Here is a 24,568-nt window from a genome sequence, read left to right as displayed (position 1 = left end):
TATGGCTTTTAAACGCATTGCATGGTAAATAGCGCGAGTTATAATACTATCCATTCCTTTTTTCCTGAATTTTGGGTAAAGCGGACCTGTATAACCCACCTTATAAATTTTAAACACTTGTGCGATAAATACATTTTTTTAAATTGTGGTTTCTTTTCAAAATTATCTTCTGTATTACGAAATCCCTGAGATCTCAGATTCTTACTCACAGTGTTTTTGACGTTATTCTCAAAAGATTTGACTCCTTGGACACTTATTTATTATTAGTAGCAGGACTGTGTAGTCGGTAGGGAAAATAAACGACCCCGACTCCTGGAATTTTAAAGACTCCGACTCTCTCATGTATATGTAAACATATGAGGATAAATATTAGTTATAATGAGATTTAGAACTATGGGTCAGTCCATAAATTCGTGTGCCTCTTTTGGTAAATTTTTAAATAATATAAAAAATACAATTTAACATTTTAATCAATTATATATTTTCCTCCATTATCTACAATGTCTCGCCGTCTTACAGGCAGCTTTTTTATGCCATTGCTGTAGAAAGACTCTGGTTTTGAAGCAAAAGAAAACTTGAAAGTTCATTGTGTACATCCTGTTTAGAATTTAATTTTTTCCCAGTAAAAAATTTTGTAAGGCATAACTGAAAATCACTTGGGGCAATATCTGGGGAGTAAGCAGGATGTGGCAAAAGCTCCCAATTAAATTCACTCATTTTTTGCAGCGTTGTTCGAGCCGTATGCGGTCTAGCGTTATCACGATGAAACAACACTTGCTTGATATTCACCCATCGTGGGCGTTTTTTGATCCATTCTGAGTTTAGACGGCAAAGTTGTTCACTATAAACTTCTGAATGAATCGTTTGATTTGGTTCTAACAGTTCAAAACGTATTGAACGGAGTTCACCATCCATGCTGTTTTTTCCAACTTCAAATTTTTTTAACCATTTCTGGGCAGTCCTTACGCTAATAGCGTGTTCACCATGTACACTATTAATTTTTATCGCTGCAGACCTGGCAGATTCATCACACGAAAATAAAAAATATAGCACAGCACGTTTGTACTGATTATCTATATTCATCTTCTATGGGTACTAAAATGCGTTCGATATTTACGAAAGTTGGTGATGAACTGAATAATAGACAAATGGAAACGACGACAAATTTCAACAGGTTCAAAATTGTATTGTTTTAGTAAATGCGTCATAGTGAATTCCACGCATACTCTTAATGTGGACTGACCCAATGAAATAACTAATTGAATCAGTTTAATCAATAATGGTAAATATCACATCCATCCTTCCCCCTTATATTTATTTATTAATATGTCAATAAAATAGAAAATAACTATTTATTAATGTACATAGTCCATAAATAAAAATAATAACTCAGTTTGTCACTAAAGATTTTTCAATTCACTTTAATTTCATTTAAAATTCAATCTGTCCAACCAAAACTAGAGTCGGAGTCGACGTGTTTTTAGCGACTCCAGGTCCAATTCCCTTTTACTCAAAAATCTGCCTAACTCTGATTCCGAATCCATGACTCCGACTCCGACTTCACAGCCCCGATTAGTAGTACAGTTCATTATACCACTGTTCCCAAGACTTATTATATTTATCTGTTATTCTTGTTATATCAAAACAAATGTTTTCAATTTAATTTGTGAATTTCAAATTGAATTAAAATTGTATTGTAATCTCATTATAGCCTCAATCATTATATTTAATAAATAGGGGATGCAGGGTATACGATGGGATTGCCGCGATGTACCATAACGCGCAAACTCTGCTTTCTTTGGAAAACTTCAGATGCTCAATCTCCTCAGCGGAACTCAATTTCTTCTTTATGAACTCTTACAAAAGCTTGCAAGTTTTTTTTTTAGTAGTTATTAAGGAAAAGTATTACCGGTTGACCCATGGTATATCGCCGTGTTCCCAGTACCTGTACCCTGTATGACCAATGCAGTTTTGAGCTTCTTTTAAAACATTCTGTTGTACAAACGTCCTAAGCAATTTTTAGCTGTATCACTTCTCCACGTTCACAAAAATAGTTCCTAACTTACAGTCATTTCAATTTATGAAGAATAATTCTGAAATCAACTAATTAAAATTTGAAATAACAAATTCTGGAAATTCAAATTATTGAGTGTAAAACTTAATAAAGTAAAAATTAATTCAAATTTCGGCAATTAAAGTCGGAAGGTGGAAAAATTGCGTAAGGAAAATCCATAATAAATCGCAGTAACATTAGAAAGATTAGAAACCTGAATCCTTTCCCTTTGAGTCTAGTATATAGAATGTATCCAATAAAAATGAAAACAGCATTAATTAAAGTTATAAAGGAATCTGAAATATCAGATATGCTTGATAATAAATACACACACACATACATACATATATATAACTTAGACAGTGCTCGACAAGCGTCCGATTAAAATGATTTGCATTCTACTAAATGCAAGTAACATTAAAATAATACTGAGTTTATTACGTAAAAATGTAACCTTATTTTGACGCAGACTGAGATTCTGAATAAAAGTCTTTCCATTTCGAGGTGATTAGGCACAGGTCTCTCCTCTTCAGGAGCTTTTTTTACTAATTCATTCATTTTTAATTATTCTTCTCAGCTTATTAACCAAATTTTCAAAAACCTTATCCCAAACTAAAGCTGCTTATTTACATAATTTAAAATTTTACACTAGCATGGTTTACTTCCAATTTAACAATGAGTAGATGACCACTGACTATTTGTGACGGAGAAAATAATGTGAAATCTATCAGCTGTATTATAGTATATCCCTCCTTCCCCAAAAAGAAGTCGAATTCAGAAGAACTGGAGTACGGGATGCGATGGCAGATTTGAATGAAAAAGAAATGTACAGAGAGAAAGAAGTCTTCACCTTAATCGGATTACATAAGTCGCTTTATTAAATTTTATCAGAATGTTTTTATATTATAGCCCAACAAGATCCAACCTTTTTCCTTTTTAGGATGTTTAATTTCACTTCAAACATTTTCATATATATATGCTTTATGAGCCCTTTCATAAATAATAGTGTTTTCATTCTTTTGTATTCAGATTTCTAATTATTTCTTTTACCTATAAATATACAAAACAACAATGTTCTACATATAAATATCTTACATATTCTCCTGTATATAAATATACAAACATACAAAACGCTTTTTTCAATGTTAGCCCAAAGGGCATTAACCCAGAAGGGCTATTAATTTCGTTTTGGCATTTCGCGGTGATTCACTTTCTGCGCTGATTCACTTTCCAGACTGTTGCCACCAAATCTTACAGCCCTGCATTATAATTAAAGAGATTAAATAATGAAAAATCTGCATAAATGTATGTATGTTTCTTGCATTGTGATAAAACAACGGTATCTAGAGCCATCCAATTTTCAATAACGTACGTCTGCACCCGAATATGGGCATCTCGAAACCAAAAATTGGAATTTCGAATTTATTTTATTATCTATTTCGTATTTTGTCAGACATTTAAGAATTTGTGATTAACAAACTCAAAGATTTCAAAGCGAGGAATGGCAACACTGTACCGGAAAGAAAGAAAAAAAAAAAAATTTATCTCAAGCGCGCGAGAGTGTGTATCGGAAATTCTAAAGTTATGCTCATTTTAAAATTTATTGGAATATTGCTGTTGTAGTGGAATATTGGTGGAATATTGCTGTTGAATTGAATTTTGTGGTTTAAGTGCGGAGAACATGACATTTAATAAATAAAGATACACTCAAAACGTTAAAAAAACGTCCATTTGGGCATAATGTAAAATCTAAAAGCTTTCAGAATTTTTTAAATTATCTTTTTATTAATTAAGCATCTTATGACGCAGAAGCTATCAGCAATCAGTTTAAGAATATTATTGACATTAATTATTATTAATGGCAATAACTATTATTACCCAATATGAAATATTCTTCATGGTAAACTGACTTTGTGGTAAACTACCAAAGGACGCAGTTTATTAGGCAGTTTTTTAGCTCACCAGCGGCGAGCGGTAACGTGCTGAACACTGGTAGTTCGGTCCGAGGTTCGAATCCCGCGAACGGGCTGGCTGCATGGGCGTTCTCGTGGTTTTCCCCATGTGTAACGTGTATACACTAGGGAAAAAGGTGCCTTCCTGAAAGATTATCTAAAAGACACACGCTCGTATTCGATTACATTCATTATAGGCAGTCAGCTTATTCAAATTGAGGAAACAGAACCCGGGGCAAAACTATGTGTTTTTCGGTTTGGCCACTTTCACAAAGCGATTCAAAAATTCATAGCTAGAAATTGTTAAAACAGAATTTTACCTCAACTCATACATAATGATTATAATTATAAAAAATTATACTAATAATTATTATAAACTTTTAGTTATGCGTTGATTGATATAAAACAGCAACTGCGAGTTATAAATCTAGAGCATATTTACCAACAAAGGTTTACCATGGCTGAATGGCGAAATTTTTACTACCAAAAGAAGCAAATTTAAATAACTTAAAATTCGTTAATACTGCTTCTTAATAATAAAAAAACTAACATAGCAGCAATTTGTATGCATATAATGGCTGGAATACACGAAGACGCTTTTCTCTTTTAAAAGTCATTTTGTAAAACACGCCTGTCTTATTTGAGAACATAACATATCAAAATATGTGCTTCTGTAGGTTTAATTCTACATTATTCTCCACTCATCTCATGCGCAACAGGAAATAAACAAAGGCGCGATATTATATTGAACCAACACCTCCAGAAAAGGATGAATGAACTCAACGTCAAGATAACAAAGCGAAATTCTCAAAAATCCACAAATAATGGATAGAAAATTCGAAATATCATGAATTTTCGGAGTCCGGGGCAACTTCTATCGAAACTCAGTTCCTCGTGGTTCCAGAGGAGATGATGCCACAATCTAATAAACAAACAAACAAATAGATGCGCACGAATTTTAATCTCTCTCTCTCTCTATTATGTATATAAGCGAAATACCACTGACTGATCACGAGATCTCCGAAACTATACATCCGATTGACTTGAAATTTTGCATAGTTACTCATTCCACGATGAAGACGCGCACTAAGAACGAATTTTACGTAAAACCTATCCAAAATGGATTTTTGTTGCACAACAGAAGTTTTTCATACATTTGGTTTTCAAATCCAAGTTCAGAATTTTCTTTTATTGTTGCCCAGACTAGATATGAAATACAATGTTGCCAATGAATGCATTTTCCTTTAAAATTATTAAATTGGTAAATAACTTGCATCTATCCAATGAATACAAACATTTAAATGATAAGGTTAATAACAACATTTATATTTAACTGTTATCATAAGTTTCATGAAAATAAATGTTATTATTAAGAGAAATAAATTACTGTGATGAAAAATAAAAATGTTGTTGTTATTTATAAAAATTGCCATAAATAAAAAAATCAGAGACAAATAATTTTATAATTGATTAAAAATTTGATAACAAAGATAATAACATTTATTTTCATGAAACTTAATGATAACAGTTAAATATAAACCTTAGTTTTTATGTTGGCAATTTTTCGTGGTGTAGGACTACTGGAGATCCTGCCACTTTAAATAATGGAGACGCATCCTAATATACAGAACCTCATGGGTGATGGGGAAATCTGTGTATGACAGATTCACTGATTGTCGCTATATTTCCCGAATTTAAATTATAAAAATTTACATTAATTATCAATTCGAAATCAGACATTTCGTCCATATAAGAAGTTTAGCTTCACATTCAAATAGATAGTGTGCCCAACAAAGCGGGCGGGGACTAGCTAGTTAAATATAATATTAATTTCATAGCAGTGTTCATATTTTTAAAGTAAACAGTGTCAATAAAAAGTTTTTAAAATGTGTCGTTCTATTTCGTTCTTTGTTTACTCAAATAACTAACATAAGAAATATACTTCTTATGTTTAGAAAAACTGAACATAGCAGTCGAAATATGAATTAAGACATTATGTTTTCTCAATGAAATAACCAATTGCAGCATATATTGTAAACATCTGCTTGCTAAATATTTATTTATTTTAATACAAGCACGTTAGCTTCACATAAATGGAAAAGATTTGTTATTAATACAACTTGTGAATGGCAACAATATTTAATTTAAATTTATTGTTGTTTTAAAAATAATATTCTTTAATAAGGTATCTTCCCGCTTTCCTAGCGTGCCTTCGTGGTGTAGTGGTTCTGTACGCTGGGCCGGTATTTCAGAGGTCCTTGGTTCGATTTTCGGCGAAAGCGATGCTAATGTTTCATCTCTCCGGCCTTTAAAAAAGAAAAAAAAAAGAAAAAAAAAAAAAAAAAACCACTAATGTCTCTGCAGTGGCGCCCGAACTAAAAGGGTGTTGGATGAGTATTCTCCACACCCAGGATTTGGCGATTGGGTCCCGTAAAAACCTCAGTCGCCCTTTAGAAAGGAGAGTATACAAGGTATTTCTCCCGCTTTCCTAGCGTGCTTTCGTGCACGCTAGGAAGTGCGCTAGGATTTTCAGTCTGCACACTGGGCCGGTATTCCACAGGTCTGTGGTTCGATTCCCGGCGAAGGCGTTTGCTGATTTTTCATCTTGCCTACTTCCAGTTAACCTAATGTATCTACAAAGTTATCTATTAGAATGCGAAATTCTCTCATTTACCTTAAAGGCTTTAAGGTAAATAATTTAATAGCAGAAAATTCGGTGAATTTTTGGATTGCATCTTTCATATATCTTTATATAAAAATTGCTTGGTGCGGTTTGTTCTATAACGGAAAAATAATTCCAGTTTACTTTACAAAACATATTCATTTTAAACGCCTTTTGCGATTTGCTTTTGCGAACAACAGATTGTTAAAAGATAACGTTACGAAAAACAACAGTCAACAATGATTTCAAACTCTAGATGCAATTAGCGACCCAAAGCGACTTACCCAAAGGTCAACAGTCTATTCCAGGCGTAATCTTCACTCTTTGATTTTTCTTAGATTTCATCTCTTAATTAGCTAAGCAGGAGTTCTGAACTTGAAGCATTCACAGATTTTATTCTGACTGTATTACAGTTCTTTTTAATGCACACATATGTCCAATATGGATATTATTTAATTAGACACAATCATAATTTTGCACTGCTGTTCTTAAATTAAATTAATATACTCATAATTACGCAGCAATTTTCATTCGAATACGCTTCTCTGAAGCGAAACCAAACGATCCAACTGTTGTTGCCACAGATGCGTTTCAGAATCGTCGAAATTTGCGCCGTAACAGCGAATAAATATTTCTGTGGTTGCCAAGGAATGCATAAAAGTACTCTTGTTTCTGTTGGAAAAATAGTGTTTGTTGAAACGGCTGAAACTTTTTAAAACTTTCAGTAAATTAATGATATTCTGCGAATAGAATTTTATTTATTTAACAGTCTGTAAATTATATGTGTGTTGTAAATACAGCGTATGAAATTTAGTAATTAAACTAAATGTATATTCTTACAACAAGTTTTTAATTTAATAAAATTTAAGTCATGACATTATTTAATCTAAAAATATTCTGAAAATAAGATGATTTAAGATGAATTTGTTGCTATTTTTTTTATCTCACTGATATAAAAAATGGCAACACTCTCATATTTTCTTCGAAGAACAAAAATAAGGAGATTATAAGGCAATTTTCTTAGAATTTCTGATCTCATAATTTTTTTTTTTTTTTTTTTTTTTTTTTTTTTCATCTCACTTATGTACACAATGACAGTACTTTTATCAAAGAACAACACATAGATCTTTGTGTAACTAAAAGCACATACAATATAAGGGGATAAAAATTATATAAGCTGGAAATAAATTCAGTAAATAAGTGTGAACTGCGCAGAAGCTTATCTATCTGTTAAAGTAAGCAAAGATTACACATCTGTATTTTTATTTCAATAAGATTACGTGACTTCTTGCATAATTCGAATATGTAAGGATTATAAAACAAGGGAACCTCGGAATAGCTTTGATCACTTAACTACCTGTAAGCGAACACAGTTCAGCAATTCACAGCTTCCATTTAATAGTTATTCAAACCCATTGCTATGCTATTTATTTCAAGATCATTCATTGAGATCATGTTATTATTTCAAGATCAACCAAGGACGCATAATCTGATTGAAAATGATAGACACTCAGAAGTCATATTACGGCTTTTCAGTTGAAGCGTTAGATCATCAGAAGTTGTATAAAAATTGCAATCTGAAAACTAAGGCGCCTTTAAAGTGTAATTTTTTTTTTTTCTTTTAAATTAAAAAATATAAAATCAAAATATTAAAAGGAAACTGCAATCTGATTTTTCAGCGCAGATTTCAGTTTAACACTTGAAACCGTTTTAAGCAGTTATGGCATCCTTAGTAGTTACAACTAGTGTCCTTAAAATAGAAGATATATATATAAAAAAGTGAAAATCTGTGTGTGTGTCTTTCGTTCGTGCTCAGCGTAAGCTAATAGACCCGGGGCTACGAAATTTAGTACATAAGGGGTGCATCTAGACAAGAGTCTACCACCCTGTCTACCACGACATCTCTATAACATGGTTTTGCTGAAACAAGATTTGAAAACTGAGGTACCAAATTAAAATATTAATTAGAACCAAAATATGCTTAACCCCACTGAAGCAGTTTGTGCTCAAAGTCGAGCCATACGAAATATGTTACAAATTCAGCTTGAGTCCTGAGTACTTGAAATAGATGAGTCTTGAGTTTGTTGCAAGGACTATTACAAAGGGAAGGCCGAGATAAGAAGATGCCGAATATTCTTCTATGTGACTGTTTATGATAGTGAAGGGCCATTTAGGTTATATTATATATAACTTAAATAGCCTATTTAGGTTTAGTTATGGGCACATTATAGTACAAACGTTAGCAATATAGAACTATACAGATAGTGAACATTAGTTGATACAATATGATGTTTAACTTGGATAGGAACCATAATTTAGGTGTAGATATTTGATTTATTTAATATGATATTTCACATATTTTTGCATACAAGAAAACACTCGAAGTATTTATCTATATTTTAGCATATTTTTTCTGAATTAATTAGCTCCTAAAAAAACAGAAACATTGTTCGCTGATTAATTTTTTTCATTTTTCAAAAACGTTCAAAAATGATTTTATTCTCATTCCTTGGAAATATTCTTTAAGATGCTGAAGAAGGAATGAAGAAGACACAAAATAGCTTTAACAAAAAATGTTAAATCAGAAAAAAAAAAAAAAAAATTCTCGCACGAATTCTCCATCTTTTTTAGTGTATCTACAGTTTTCAATAAATGCTATTCTCTATGAAGATCTTTGTAGCTAATATTTTCAATGATTTAGAAAATTCAAATCAAATGACAAATGCATTAAGTACTAGAGCACTAAAAGTTTATAAAACGTACTAGATTTAGTACAGAAGTACTAAGAGCGGTCAGCCTTTTCTTAAGCAGACGATCTTCATGTGTTTTGCCGTATTTAATTAAACAAATAAAGAAATATACTTTTATTATGAAGAAATTAATTTAGGATATAGTATACATAACTTTACTATACATAAGAATCTTTATTCATCACATAAATTTATCGCTTACCCCTTTCGCTATTCATTACCATTTAGTATTAAAATACACTTTTAGCATTTAATATGCACATATGATTATCGAATTCTGATATTTATAGCACTTAAGAATAATCACAAGAAGCGACTAGAATTATTAGGCACATTTCTCAAGAATTCTGCAAAACGATAACATACATTTTGCTACTTATCGAAACTGATGGTAATTAAAACATGTGGAATAATGCTGAGAATATGAAGAAAAATACAATATGTATATTGAAAAAAAGATTCAATGGCTGGTGAAATGAGCAATACTATAATCTATTACTTTAGAATATACATTTCTTTCAAGGTTATAACATCACTCTTTCTGGCTTGCACTGTAACCATGGTAACGACTGTTACTGAGAAAAGGTAGAATCCTCTAATACGTTAAGATCATAAATGACAGGAGGGTCAGTACGACCTTGAAATATTATTTTAAAGTAACAGTCCTATCACAACGCTTTCGACTAAGCGCAATGCACAACTTTTTAGTTAGTCATTTTATCAATTCATTTTATAAATGTAATTTCATAAGCATAGCTGAACATGAGTCTACATGCATTCACCAACTGCTCGTCATTCTTCACGTGCTTGTTACACATTGATACAGAATAAATAAGGTTATTAGGTTATTTAATTACGGCAAAGCTTCGAGGGGGCTATCTAAGGGGAGGGATGCTTTCGTGGAGGACTTTCTAAGGGTTAGGTTAGGTTAGGCTACTTAATTACGGCAAAGCCTCGAGGGCTATCTGCCTAAGGGAAGGGATGCCTTCGTGGAGGACTTTCTAAGGGAAACTGGCTCGTATACACGTTACACATGGGGAAAACCACGAAAACACCCATGCAGCTAGCCCGTTCGCGGGATTCGAACCTCTGACCAAACTACCAGTGTTCACCGACTTCACCGCTCGGGCGCTGGTGGGCCAGAATAAATAAGAACAATATACTGAAAGTATTTTCTTTTTTGAAATGGCGGGCACTTGCTTTTTTTCAGCATTGGCCATTTTATTGTGGAGGCACATAACAGGCGGTCACCATTACCTCCTATGACGGGACAGACCATTTACATTCATGCCTTCTCCGGGACTCGAACCCAGGTCCTTCGATATCGCAGTCGACTCTTCTAACCACTATACCGTCTGGGCGGCATGAATAAATAATAAATTAAGACCGACAACACTTATAACAACCAAACTTTGTAGCAGGGAATTGAATGATGAATTATATCAAAATTTAGAAGTCTAATCTGTACCAAAAATTGATTGTAAATGTCAAAACCGAAAACTCGACTTTGACATTTAACTTTCTCAACTGTCACTGAGGATTCGAATGCAAGTTCGCCAAAATGGTAGTTGCTTAACCAACCATCTTCTCTATGACTGGTACATCATAATGGTAGTACAACAAACATCGATGATTGGTACACCATAACAATGGCATTTGCTTCACCAGTGACTGATACAACAAGCACACATCTACTAGTAGCAATCTCTTCTCAGATGTCACATAAATTTCCTTTTGGCATTTACGGAACTGGTATTGAAGAATAGTCTTTCCATTCGAGCGATCAAACCTAAGAGGATGAAACACAACAGCATTTAAAACGGCAAAGAAAAATATGATTTACTTACATGTCATATAGCTCCTCTTCTCAGAGTTACCCCTAGAAGCAATCCACGATAAGATCAACCAAGAACACAAAGTAAGATGATAAACAACCATCGTATTTTAGAACACGGCCACCATGTCCTGATGCTCTTTTTGACATAAACCTCCCTGTCTCCTTCACATTATATCACCTGTCCGGTGGAGAAATGCGAAAAACGCATTCATAGTCGTTGTTCGTAAACGACAGAGGAAAAAGACTCAAGAAAAGTTCTTCGGGATGATGCTTCAGGCGGCAACGTCATTTGCGTTTCCGCGGAGTTGGTCTCTTACCCCTCTTGAACTTTATCTCGGCGGTCCGAGTACTGAGAGATGATTGAAAACTCCTGACAAGCAACCGGTGGCGATCGCCAACTGGTCGCCAGAATTTTACGTTTTCGTAGGAAAGGAAATTAAAGAAAACAAAAACTAATCGAAGGCAGTAGTAGTAAGTTTTTTTTTTTTTTTTCAGCAAAATGTTGTCCCACTGACCGGAAGTGGAAAACATGTTGTTTCCGGTGACGGACGCTGGTTACAAAAGGATGGAGTTTGTGCAGTGTTGATTGTAACATTCTGGAAATTTCTTTGGGATAATGAAATGGAGAATCGTGAAGGTGAAGGAGAAACGGAAAGGGAAAAAAAAAAAAATTATCAAGTTTCTTTGGAATTCGTTCTAAATATGGGTTAGTCGGAAAAAATTGTATTACTTGAAAAATAAACTCCTTAAAAGAAAAAAAAAATATTAGGCATTAAAATAATATGGTAGAATATTTTGAAGGAAATTGATACATAGTAAGAAAACAACAACAACAAAAAAAAAAAAAAAAAAAAAAGATTAGACAAAAACTTTTTTTCTTTTTACTTAAGATTAATTAATTATACGAGTTCTGTTAAAAGTACGAACATTCGCGTCCCAAAACTTAGAATCGTCTTCTTTAGTCTAGCAACTACTTCATGCTAATTAATACTATGTGTCATTTTATTCGGGCACAACATGCTGCAGTAAAGCTCTTTAAAAAAAAAGAAAAAACTGAAAGCTTTCAGATTTTATATTTCTTCAAAGGAGCTTTTTTTTTTTTTTTTTTTTTTTACGTTTAGTGTGTTACCTTTATTTCTTAAATATCATGTTCTTCGCAATTAAACCATAAAATTCAATTCAACAGCAATATCACAAAATAATTTTAAAAGAGCATATCTTTAGAATTTTCCATACACAGTCTCGCTTGCTGGAGATAATTCCCCCCCCCTCCCGTACAGAGTAGCCATTGCTCCCTTTGAAATCGTTGAGTTTCCTAATCAAAAACTCATAAATGCTTTACAAAATATGCAATAGATAAAATAGAACAAATTCCAAATTTGGGCTTCCAGATGCCCATACTGGAATGGAGGACTATGTTATTCAAAATTTGATGCCTCTAGGTTCCATTGTTTTCTCACAGTGCGAGAAGCATACATACATTCATGCAGATTCTTCATTATTTTCTTTCTTTAAATATAATGCAGGCTATAATATTTGGTGGCAACAATTTGAAAAGTGAAATGCCACAAAATGCCAAAACAAAATTAATAGTCCTCCTGGGCTAATGATCACAAACCATGATTAAACAGAGTGCCTGTTTAAATCTGAAAAAACCTCTTGTAATTTAGTTGGCTTTGTCATATCTGGCCTTTGCAATTAATATTTACAAAGTATAAAAGTACTACAGCTATATAAATATAGCAATAATACCACGAAGATAATATTGTTCATGCAATAAAAGGCCTAGTTTCTGAAATTTTAAATTTCATTTACAGCCAGGAAACATTTAAAGGTAAATATAAAAAAATAAAGGCTTAACATTCAAAACTGGGAAATGTGATAAAAAACGGGAGAGTTGGCAACCATGAAATTGTTATTAAACATAATTATAGGGATTGGAGAAACACATAAACAGTTCGATTTCTTAATTTTCAAAAAAACTGATATTTTTAAATTCCAGTACCTCCAAACCTACTACTATTTGAAACCTTGAAAACATTTCTGTAATTAAAAGTAACTGTTTACACCTCACAGATGCGAAAATAAAGACTTTTACAGGCACGATGTATACTGTCAGCAACATTTGTTCGATCTTACAAAAAGCATTTTGACATCATTTCTTTGAATGTCTTGATAATCTGAATATGTTGTAATATTAGAGATAGATACTTTCCCTAACATACTTAATATCTAAAGAAAAAGAAAAGACAACTGAGGTATTACACATTCAGTTCTTTACTCATAATAATTAATTAAAATATACTACCTGGTATTTTATTAGCTCAGAAGGGCTATTAATTTCGTTTAGCATTTTGCATCGAATCACTATATTCTATATTGGCGTATCACTTTTATAGTTGTTGCCACCATTATAGCCATTAAAGCCCTGCATTATACTAATTCAGAAGTCAAACAACAAAAATCAGCATTATAGTTAAAGAAATTAAATAATAACCAATCTACATAAATGTACATATGCTTCTCGCATTGTGATAAAACAATGGTACCTAGAGCCATCAAATTATGAATAACGTAATCCTCCACCCGAATATGGGCATCTGGACGCCCTAATTTGGAATTTGCTTTATTATCGATTTCATATTTTTTAAAACATTAACGAATTTTTGATTAACAAACTCAAGAATTTCAAAGTGAGCAATGGCAACACTGTACGGAAAAATAATTATATCCAGCGCGAGAGACTATATATCGGAAATTCTAAAGATATGCTCTTTTTTTTAATTATTTTGTGATATTGCTGTTGAATTGAATATTGTGGTTAAGTGAGAAGAACATGATATTTAATAAATAAAGGTAACACATAAAGCGTTAAACAAAGCCCCATTGGCCATAATTTATAAAATCTGAAAACTTTTGAATTTTCGTATTATGAATCTCAATACCGAGATAAAAAGTGTAGTCCATGGTAACAGGGTGTATTTAATTAATTATGGCAAAGCACACTAGGGCTATCTGTCTAAGGGGAGGGATGCCTTCGTGGAGGACTTTCTAAGGCAAACTGGCTCGTATACACCATGGTAACAAGGAGCAGTGCTGAAAATGTTAAAAGCAATAAGAAGGCAATCGAAGAAAACTATAAATGGTATTCAAACAATACTTCATTGATTAAGATAGAAAACATGCCAAGCAAATATTAATTTAGAAGTCAAACAACAAAAATCAGCATTATGTTTTCAAATTTTCACAGGACTAGTTTCGATGGTTCCATCAACCTCAGCTGCAAAACCATCAACCATCAACCTCAGCTGCAAAAGCGGAAATGAATGAAATAAGATATAATGATAAGATGAGACAAGAAAGCCTGGACAGGAGATAAGCTACTAGTGCCATCCGTTGATGAAAACAGAACTAAAACATAATTTCTTTAAAGGCTGAAGGTAAAGATGGATTGGAATTAGGGTTGTTAACTATAACAGAAATATTTTTTTTTTTGAATGTCTTACAAAGTTGCAAGTATTTTGCAGAAATTTAACTTTCAGGTTGTTTTTCCTCCCATCAATAAAATTCCGAGTTCATACTCAAGGACCCCATTCCGGATATGAATTCCTGTGGTATTTACAGGATTCCTTGCCAGTGTGCTTTAATTTACATTGGCCAAACTAAGAGAGCCTTAAAATTTCGCATTAAGGAACATGAGGCATATGTTAGAAAAAAGGAAACACAGAAGTCTTCTGTTGCCCAACATTGTTGGTCTGAAAATCACACTTTCAATTTTTCTGCTGCCAAAATTATTCAAAAAACATCTCCCATTGGTGAACTGGATTTTCTAGAGGCATTTCACATTCAAAAAATTTTTTTGTTCTAGTTAACAACCCTAATTCCAATGCATCTTTGCCTTCAGCATTCAAGAAATTATGTTTTACTTCTGGTTTCATCAACAGATGGCGCCACTAGCTTATCTCCTGTCCTAACTTTCTTGTCTCATCTTATCATTATATCTTATCTCGTTCATTTGCAGCTGAGGATGATGGTTCGGTAAAACCATCTAAACTAGTCCTGTGAAAATTTGAAAATATAACGCTGATTTTTGTTGTTTAACTTCCAAATTAATACTTTTTTGATTATAGCAAAATATGCACAAAAGCAATCAATTTTAGTGGAAATGCCTGTGCATGACTTTTGAAGAGAAGCTGGGATACATCTGAAATGCGAATTAGTAAACTGGTTACGAAGCGAAAGCACTGGGCAATTATCAGTTGTAAGCATTGACAGCTTTGTATTAGGCTGTCTAAGGAAGATTATTTCATGCATGAGCAAATGCAAAATGTTATCACGCAATTATCCTTTCAACCACCTGAATTAACTCCGAAAACTGAAAATTGTTTTTTCTTTTCTATCTTTTGGAGAAATTACTTTCTTCCCTATTTCCTCACATTCACTGTTTGATCCATTCTGATGTTAATGCTTGGAAAATTTATAACATTCTTTGATAGTGTAATTTGGCATATGTCCAACAACCTTAGACAGAGCTGAAATTTCACACTAGGGAAATGAATCATTAGGTTGATCAAATTAAAGGATTAGGTCAGTATAATGATTCATGTTTTCTAATGCAAAATTTTAACTTTATTTTAGAGAAAAAATTCAATTAAAAATTATTTTAAAGAAAAGAAATGAGAAAAGGAGATACAAATCAATTTTCAATAGTTAATCAGGCCACTACACCACGAAGGCAGGAGAAATACCTTATAGGTACCTTATAGGGTGGTCAATTGACCACGCCTGATATGCTATACAAGCCAAGTGTGCGCCATAAGGGTCTCTTTTAGGACACACCTTATTCGACATTTATGTAAGCAACATTCCATAAACACCCAACATTACATTTGCATGCATGCTGATGACCACAGTGAACCCTGTTCAGAGTACTTTCCTTAGCCCAATCATTCGACATTTACGGGACCAGACACAGGCATTGGATACCTGGCTAAAGGAATGGAAGATACAATTTAACACTGAAGAAACGGTGGGCATTTAATATACAAAGAAGAAAATTGCAACAAAATCTCGAATTCTTTAGAACTATTCTGCCCTGGGTTAAGCAAGTTTTTATCTTGGAGTTATCCTCACAAATTCTCTTTCATGGACCCCACACATTATGTTATTATTCAGATTGTTATAGCTCCAAACAGAGATCCAAATCTATTGATAACAAGTTATTTATTTATGAACCAATCTGTATCACATGCTTTGTTAAGCCTGTTAAGTGTGGGTTTATTCCTGTAAAACAAATTGCAAGCAAGTCCAAACTGCCTCACACTGACATTTATCAGGGGAATTTTCATCAGGGAGAAACCAATAAACAAAATTTGTAATTATAAGTACAGAAAGATAAGTAATAGCAAAAGACCCACAGCCATATTAAATAATCAAATGCTAGTGTAATATATAGCTTCTTATGTTCTTTACATTACTTTGTAAACTGTTTTCATGTGTGCAATTCATGTCCATATATTTCCGGCATGATCTCATTAGCACTTAACGACACTGAAATTTTATACTATACTTTTTCCAGCTCCATTTCCTTCTTTTTTCATATCTGCTCATCTGAATTATGTAAGTGGCTCCAGTTTAAGTATCCTCTTATAAATTAATTATCATATATTATCTGAGTTATTTTGCACTAAGTTACGTTAAAATTTTAAATGTTTTGAATTAAGATAGGGGTCTAGTAGCTCAGGCACCCATGTGTCTAACACCATAATACAATTGACCTGAAGCTGTTGACCACCTTGTACGTGTAGCATTTCACAGTTCTAATCACAGACTAATAACCATAATGTATCCTTAAATTACAATTTTCTTGAATGATAAGGTGCATTGCTGGCAGATGACATATATGTCATATACCAGTGAATTAATGTAGTGCCAGTAACTTGATGTAATGACTTATGTATTTAGTAATGTGATGCAGATCACATGATGTACAACAAAAACCTTGGCAGCAAGCGCCTGAAAGTATGAAGGCTGTTCTAACGACAACCTCAATTAGTTATTATGTCAGAAATGAATAAATACAGAAAAATTATATATAATCATTTTTTGACATCTTCCCCATAATGGGCAATGCACATGCATGGCAGCATAAGGTTGTAGCTCAGGGTAAAAAAACTCTCAGAAATTATTTTAGAGGTGACTGCCAAACATTCCTCACCTCCCTCCAAGTAAAGGAAAAGTAATATATCAAATTACCACTAGCAAATTCCTCTCTGTTAATATGCAAGTAGCAAATCAACACCACATAAATATGGTTTGAAATACAAAACAAAATTAAATTACTCACATTTTATTCTCCCTATGTTTATGACTGCTCAAATGATTTGCTTTCTGAACACATTCCACACATAATAGAGCTTAAAAGGCTTCAAATATTTCAACAATTTAAAATTCGAAACATTGAATCTTTATTTCTTGGACAGAGAGACTTTTTTTTTTTTAATTTTCTTTTCCCCTTTTTTCTTGCATATGTATTTATTATTAAATTGTTTCCTCCCATTTTATACTGTTTCATTTTTGCCAAAATTTAACTAATTAATAATTACAATGCTCAAGTAGCAATTAATGCCAAAGCCAATGACAGAACTAAACCATCTGCAAAATCCAGTTTGGAATAGATTTAGTTTAGATACAGGATTTTTCTTAAAATAAAACTTAATTTAAATTCTTTTCTCTCTATGCTTATGACTGCTCAAATGATTTGCTTTCTGAACACATTCCATACACAATAAAATTGGATATTAAGAGCTTACAAGGTTTCAAATATTTCAAGCTTAAAATTCAAAACATTAAATCTTTATTTTTTGAACAGACAGCCTTTGTTTAAAATTTTCTTTTCCCCCTTCTTTGCGCGTATGTTTTTAATATTAAATTGGTTCCTCCCATTTCATACTGTTTCATTTTTGCCAAAATTGAACTAATTAACAATTACAATTTGGCAGTCAAGCGTCAATTAATGCTTCTCCTTTGAAAGTATTGCCAAAGCCAATGAGAGAACTAAACCATTTGCAAAATCCAGTATATAATAGATTTAGTTTACCCAGGCAGCACGTCTCCAAAAATATACGTATAATTTTGGTGAAATAAGGGTATGGTATTTTTTGCACGTTACTTTTACGAAATTTATACGATTGAAAAAGGCTGAAGTTACTGTTGACTCTTGATCGTTATTTTCACGAAAATTATACGAATCCGAATGTACTAATAAAACTACCGCCATGATGGTATATTTTATTCGTCACTTTTACGCATATTATACGAATCCGAATGTTCTGAAAGAAACTACTGCCTTTATGGTATATTTCATTCGTCACTTTTACGGATATTATACGAAGTCTAAAAAGATTGAAAATGAAGTTTTTAATTCAAAATATTTAGTGTATTTCTGGCATTTCACTTTGTTTTCCTTGTCCACGAACATGAAAAAAGGGGCATTCATATATGAGGCTAAAATTTTTATATAAATTTTAACATGTGAGCTAAATCTTTACGTGCATTTTTGCAAAAAATTATATTTTCTTAATTCAAACATCTTCAAAATAACTTATTTATTTTCTTATATCAAATTTGTTTTTTTTTATTCATATCAACACTTACATTAATTTACACAATTTAATTTCTTTTATGAAAATCCTATTACCCATTTAACTGGAATAAGCTGTATATTAAATTTGTGTACTTACTGAGTTTGGTACAATACTCTCCTTATTTTATTTAGCAAATGTGGGCAATTAAATTGGAATAAGACTAGCAAATCTTTCATGTCGAGGAATAGAATAATAAATACAGCAAAAGATGCTCGAAAACGTTTAACTTCTTGAACAATAGTTTAATGTAGACGAAAGGATCATTAATTATAATCAAAGATATACTAATATTTTTATTTAATAATAAAAATAATAACTCTACGAAATTGCAAGCTGAATCCTGATATTTTACATATATTTCAGTTCCTTTAATCTTTGTTATAAAAATCATATGAGGCTAACTTTTTTAAATTTTGTTTAATGTACGGAAAAAATGATATAGCGATTTTAATAATTTTTATATGAGGAAAAAATTAATAAATAATGTAAATAAATAATTTTATATTTTTCCTGAAACAGTTAAAGACATTCTTAATATGGAGATCTACAGAATAAGTACAAGGGTCCAGTTAAATGAACTCAAAATTTGCATAGTTAATTTTACGCTAACTTATAAAAATTAACCGGATTTATGATTATACACTGAGCATGCGCATACACAGACATTTCTATTTTTCGTAGAAAAATTTAATTATTACCTTAATACAGAGATGCTGTGAATATAAATTTATATAATGCAAAAGTAAGTTTATTTCATATGCTAATTTAGAGGCTTTCTTAATATGTTTAATTATAAAGAAAAAAAAAGCATTGCAATTCTTGTTCACTGACCAATGGCAAAGCAGACACTTTCTACTTCCGGTTGTGGCGGGATATTTGTGAAGTCGGCACTCAGCAATGGCGGTCGAAAAGAATGGTAAAGTCGCAAAGAATACTGTTTGTTCGTGGATTGGCGTTTGTGACTGAATCCATCGAAGTTACTCATTATTTGAAGAAAGTAAGTGAATATTTTATATTTTCAGTGTTTAATACTCGTACTTTCTTCACCTATATGAAATTTTATAAATAGCGTCTGTGTAGAAAATGTGATTTTCCATGTGTTGTTTGTTCTTTTGTGTACGAGCCTAATGATTCATTTTCAGGATTTGGTACTGTTAATGACATAGAATACCAAAACAATAAATTGAAAAAAATTTGCACTAGTCTGTTTCTTACTGTTTGTGTCACTCCTGTTTGTATGTGTCACACCTTTTTATAGTTATATTATTTTTACTCAAACGTTTTAATATTTATCTTAAAGCATACTGTAATTAAGCAGGAAATAGCTTTTAATGGAAAAAGAAAGGCAATATTAACATACCTAATTGTTCAGAAATCTGTTATGGAAATGTTATCTACCTTATGCCAAAAAATAAAGCATGTAACTTTCATTTATTTATGAAATTCAAAACTTTTTATTTGCTTAGTGTTTTCCCTAAAAATAATTTAATTTCTTATTTTTGAATTTAGTTTTATAAATTTGCTTTAATATATAATCTTTAACTCAAAGATATTGTGCTATTAAAAAAGGAAATTTTATGCCATAGAAACACAGGTACTTTGTTCCAAATCTGTGTTCATTTTTTTTTATATATATACTGAATTTTTATGCACTTGTAATTACTGAAATATATCCTTTCATGAATAATAAGTAAGTCCTAAGTCCTTTCATGAATGCATTTCTTTTTTATTTGTTTGATTTTGTTGTTTTAAAAGGTCTGCCATAGTTAAAGTAAGAAAATAAAGTAAGAATGCTTTACTTTCAGTTTTGAATAAATTTATTACTATTTACTGCAGCTTCAAGTTTCTCTAAACATAATTTTCGAAGTCAAAACTTGATAGTTATGTTGATTATTAGACTTGCATGAAAAAATTTATTGAAAAATTAGTATTTGATCTAAAATACCTTAAATTATTTGAATTATATTTTACTAAATCATGTATTTTGATATAACTAGATAGTTAAAAAAATTAAAATTGTAAATGCGCAGAAATGCTTATATAAAACCAAGAAATTGTTTATATTTTTGTTGCTTTTTCCCTTGTAAATTAATTATATATATATATATTACAGTCTGGGGAGTCAGCACCCTGCTGAATTGTAGTAAACGAAAACGTCCAATCTACTAGACCATCAAAGATGCAGATTTGGATTTTCTATTTCATAGTTATTGAAATCATAATGGTATGTTTGTTTAAATTAGTACTGTTTATGAATGTGATAAAAATAAATTCTGATAAGCTAAGAAATGATTTATTTTCTATTAATTATGAACTGTAAATAATGTAACCAATTTTCTTCATAGTATTTACTAAACATTTTTTTTTTTTTTTTTTTTTTTTTTTTTTTTTTTTTAAATGGAGGTAGTCTTATTTATACAATTCTTGCAGAGATACCAAGAAATAAAACATTTCAGGAATTTTCACTCAGTATATCTTGATGTGTAAAATCATGTTGTTCAATGCCATATTACTTTTTCACAGGAAAGTAATTTTATTGATCTAACATCTGCATAAGTCAAACTTTTTTAAGAATGATTACAGTTTCTAAGCTAACTTAAAATTTTCAGATTTAGAAAATGTATGTTTAATGTAGTATTAGTTTTCCATGGAATAGAAAAGGTTTTCAAAATGTTCAGTTGTTAGAGGGAAATAATATAAATGAGATTGTCCTGATACAGTTTCAGCTGGAAATGAAACTGAATTTTCGGATAGTGAAGATTTCATTTAAGAATTCTAATAAAACTGATTAATGTAAATCCTCTGCATTTAAGAATTCTAATAAAAGTGTATAACCTACAAGGATTGCCAGTTTAGGCGAGATAGGTAGTCATCATAATACGTACCTTATATTTTATTATTTTTAAATTAAATTGAAAGTAATAACTAGTTTTCAAGAATGGAGTTAAACTAGACTTGCATTCAACTCTGGTTTATTGTGTTAATGATGTTTTGCTGTAACAAATATGAATTTTTTGTTTAAGTATAATAATTTAAAATGTTTTTTCTAGAGAATGAAGTACTGCCACTAAGGTAAAAGTGCTAACTTGCAAGGTAATTTTCTATTCTACATTAACTCAATCTTTATGTCCTGTTACAGATATATTGGCAGAAATAATGAAAACCTGACATTCAAAAAGAAAAATAATAATGTTGAATGTAGTATATTAGATGGTTAACTGCGGTTTGGCAGCTCATTAATAATCTTGCACATATTGAGTACGAATAACTTTGACAATTACCGGTATTTTCAATAGTATAAAATTAGGCAAGAAAGCAGCTTTAGCTTAGCACCGATTTTAAATACAACTCTCTTAACAATATTGGTTTGACGAAGGTAAAATATAATTGAATTTAATAAGTTGGAAATACTGTCTGTCTTTCCATGAGTTAAAAAATAATTTCAAATAAAATTTCTTTTTTCAGTTTTTCATGTTATTTGTTTAATGTTATTGTAATCTGATTTATCATATTTAGTCACATATTCCATCCCTCTTTGCATTATAGTATATAATTAAAAGGACTTATCAGTTTCAGCAGTATTTTTTTTACCAGTATACATTTTTACCATAACTTTGTTTCTAAATCATATCCTGAAAAATTAAAAGTACACAAAGAAGGAAAATATGCAAGTAAATAATGGGATTTAGTGTTGTTTATGTGTCTAATATTTGTACTAGATTGTAAAAGTTATAAAATTCTATTAGCTTTTTTAAATTGAGGTGCTTCTTTGCACCCAAATGGTTAAAGCCCTAGTGTGACTTTGGTACTTTGATCTAACTTCTATTCTTAATAAATAATCCAGCTGCATGCAGTTTACTCAATTTCTGCCATGTGTAAGGTAAACAATATTAGCTTTTTTTAAATATATCTTTTACAACTATTCCATCAGGTAGATTTCTTTCATATTTTGCCTTAATTGAGTCATCCTGCTAATTAAGAATTTATTAAAGTTAATATGTTAAGTTTTTGTGTGTATAATTCATTTTAAGTATGTGCAAGCAAATGCATACATTAACAGTTACGTAGAATTATGTTTTGGGTATCAAATTCAGAAATTTTGGGGCTGTTTTTAGAAGATTTATTAATGATTTATACTATATTAATATTGGTAAAAAAATTCAGTGGCTTTTATATGAGAGTATATATTTTAAAATAGTTGCATGATATGGTAGAGGTAAAAAGCTTCATGTGGATCATAAATTAATATTATGTGGCAATTTTTCATTTATTTAATAAAGAAAATATTCAAGCCACAATTAAAATTTTTTCACTGGATTATTTGCATACAAAGTTTGCAGCAAATATTTCATGCAACAGAAGTGACAATTTTTATTTTGCCAAGACAGGAAATTTAGTTAATGAAAGCAGTAACTCTATTTTGAGATGTTAAACAGGAAGGCAAATTTTTGAATTTAAATTGATTTTTGAAGGAAGACTTCATTTAGTCTTGCTATCATTCTACGTGGCTCTTAACTTTTTTATGGTATTTATAATTTTATTGTTATTCAGCTTTCTGTTTGCTTAGAATGCACATGAATGTAGACTCGAAATATTTTATATTGCAAACTGAGATGCCATTGTTATCATAATTAAAGATTTTTGCTCTGATTTGGAGGAATTTACGGATAATACTTTTGATTGTGTATTGGTTTCTGGTTTATTGAAATGTGTAAAATAGCCTGTTAATGCATATACGTATGTTAATGACATGTATATGTTTATGAAGTATTCTGTTATATGTATATAGTGTTTAGTTTTCTGCTTACTCTTTATTTAAGAAAAAGTTATCTGTAAGAAAGCGAATATTCTTTACTATATGTAGGAGTAAAATTGAAAAGGCTAATGCAATATAATTAATACAAAATTAAGTTTTTTCTCATGTACTTAAATACAAACATAGCCATTAAAGACTTTCTCAACCTTGCAGTTCTAAACAAATCTTAAGTATTTTTTACTTGAAATTATAGGCATTGTGTAAGGTATATAATTGAAGCTTACTGTGTGATAGTATGAAATTAAATTTTTAATTACTGAAATGTAAATTTTTAAATATGAAATACTCAGTGCATTTTATATGTATCTTTTAATACTTCAACTATATTTAAAAACTGAAAACATCTGAAGTGTGAAATTATTACAAATTTTTCTTTTTCTTGTTTAGGAGCTGTTCTCAAAACATTGGGTGACAAAGAATTCACTTTTACAAAAATCGAGCAGGATATTAAAGACAGCGAACTATGAACAAATATGGCGAAGCTGCATGAAGTCTATGTTGAATTTTATTATTGAAAAAATATGCTCTTCAGATTTAATGTTAGTTTTTATTGTTTAACAGTAATTGCAGTTTTCGAATACCTGTAAAATAAACCTAATTCTTAAATTAATTTCATGTGTATTTCTTTTGCAAGTATTACAGTTCATAATATTTCAAACAACTTGAAATTTTATACTTGTTAATTTATGTGGGATATGTTCATAATAATTTTATAATTTAAATAACTCATTGTCATCATATGAGCATAATCTAAAATGCACAGCATTTGACAACAAATTAATAAAAAATTAGCCAACTTCTAATTGCTTTCTTTTGCCCAGTGGCCTCTTTTTAAGTCATTTAATACCATAA

The 24,568-nt window shown here is 31.1% G+C and overlaps 1 protein-coding gene and 1 long non-coding RNA gene across 4 annotated transcripts in view; one reads left to right on the top strand and one right to left on the bottom strand.

Moving 5' to 3' along the window:
• The window catches only part of LOC118199251 (uncharacterized), a 134,869-nt gene extending 115,727 nt beyond the window's left edge, over positions 1 to 19,142 (bottom strand). Inside the window, exon 1 of one of the 3 annotated variants that reach the window (XM_085812166.1) lies at positions 18,997 to 19,142. Coding sequence is in view for 1 of the 3 variants with exons in the window: in XM_085812165.1 (XP_085668291.1) it covers positions 11,265 to 11,355 (91 nt within the window). In the remaining 2 variants the exon portion in view is untranslated. Of the gene's footprint in view, positions 1 to 6,951; positions 7,122 to 11,264; positions 11,622 to 18,996 lie in introns of those variants that run through there. The other 2 variants (XM_085812165.1, XM_085812167.1) reach the window with 2 other exon arrangements.
• A 625-nt stretch (positions 19,143 to 19,767) lies between these two features.
• Positions 19,768 to 24,320, top strand: LOC146998978 (uncharacterized). The gene is made up of 4 exons (XR_015039371.1): positions 19,768 to 19,897; positions 21,014 to 21,124; positions 21,951 to 21,993; positions 24,104 to 24,320. It is a non-coding gene; the product is annotated as an uncharacterized LOC146998978 (long non-coding RNA).
• Positions 24,321 to 24,568: the final 248 nt, after the last annotated feature.

Source organism: Stegodyphus dumicola, chromosome 2, assembly GCF_044657685.1.
Source record: "Stegodyphus dumicola isolate Sdum_Otavi_A_Nest chromosome 2, ASM4465768v1".
Lineage (NCBI taxonomy): Eukaryota > Metazoa > Arthropoda > Arachnida > Araneae > Eresidae > Stegodyphus > Stegodyphus dumicola.
Note: the sequence above shows the minus strand (reverse complement) of the source record. Positions and strands in the feature narration are given on the sequence as shown.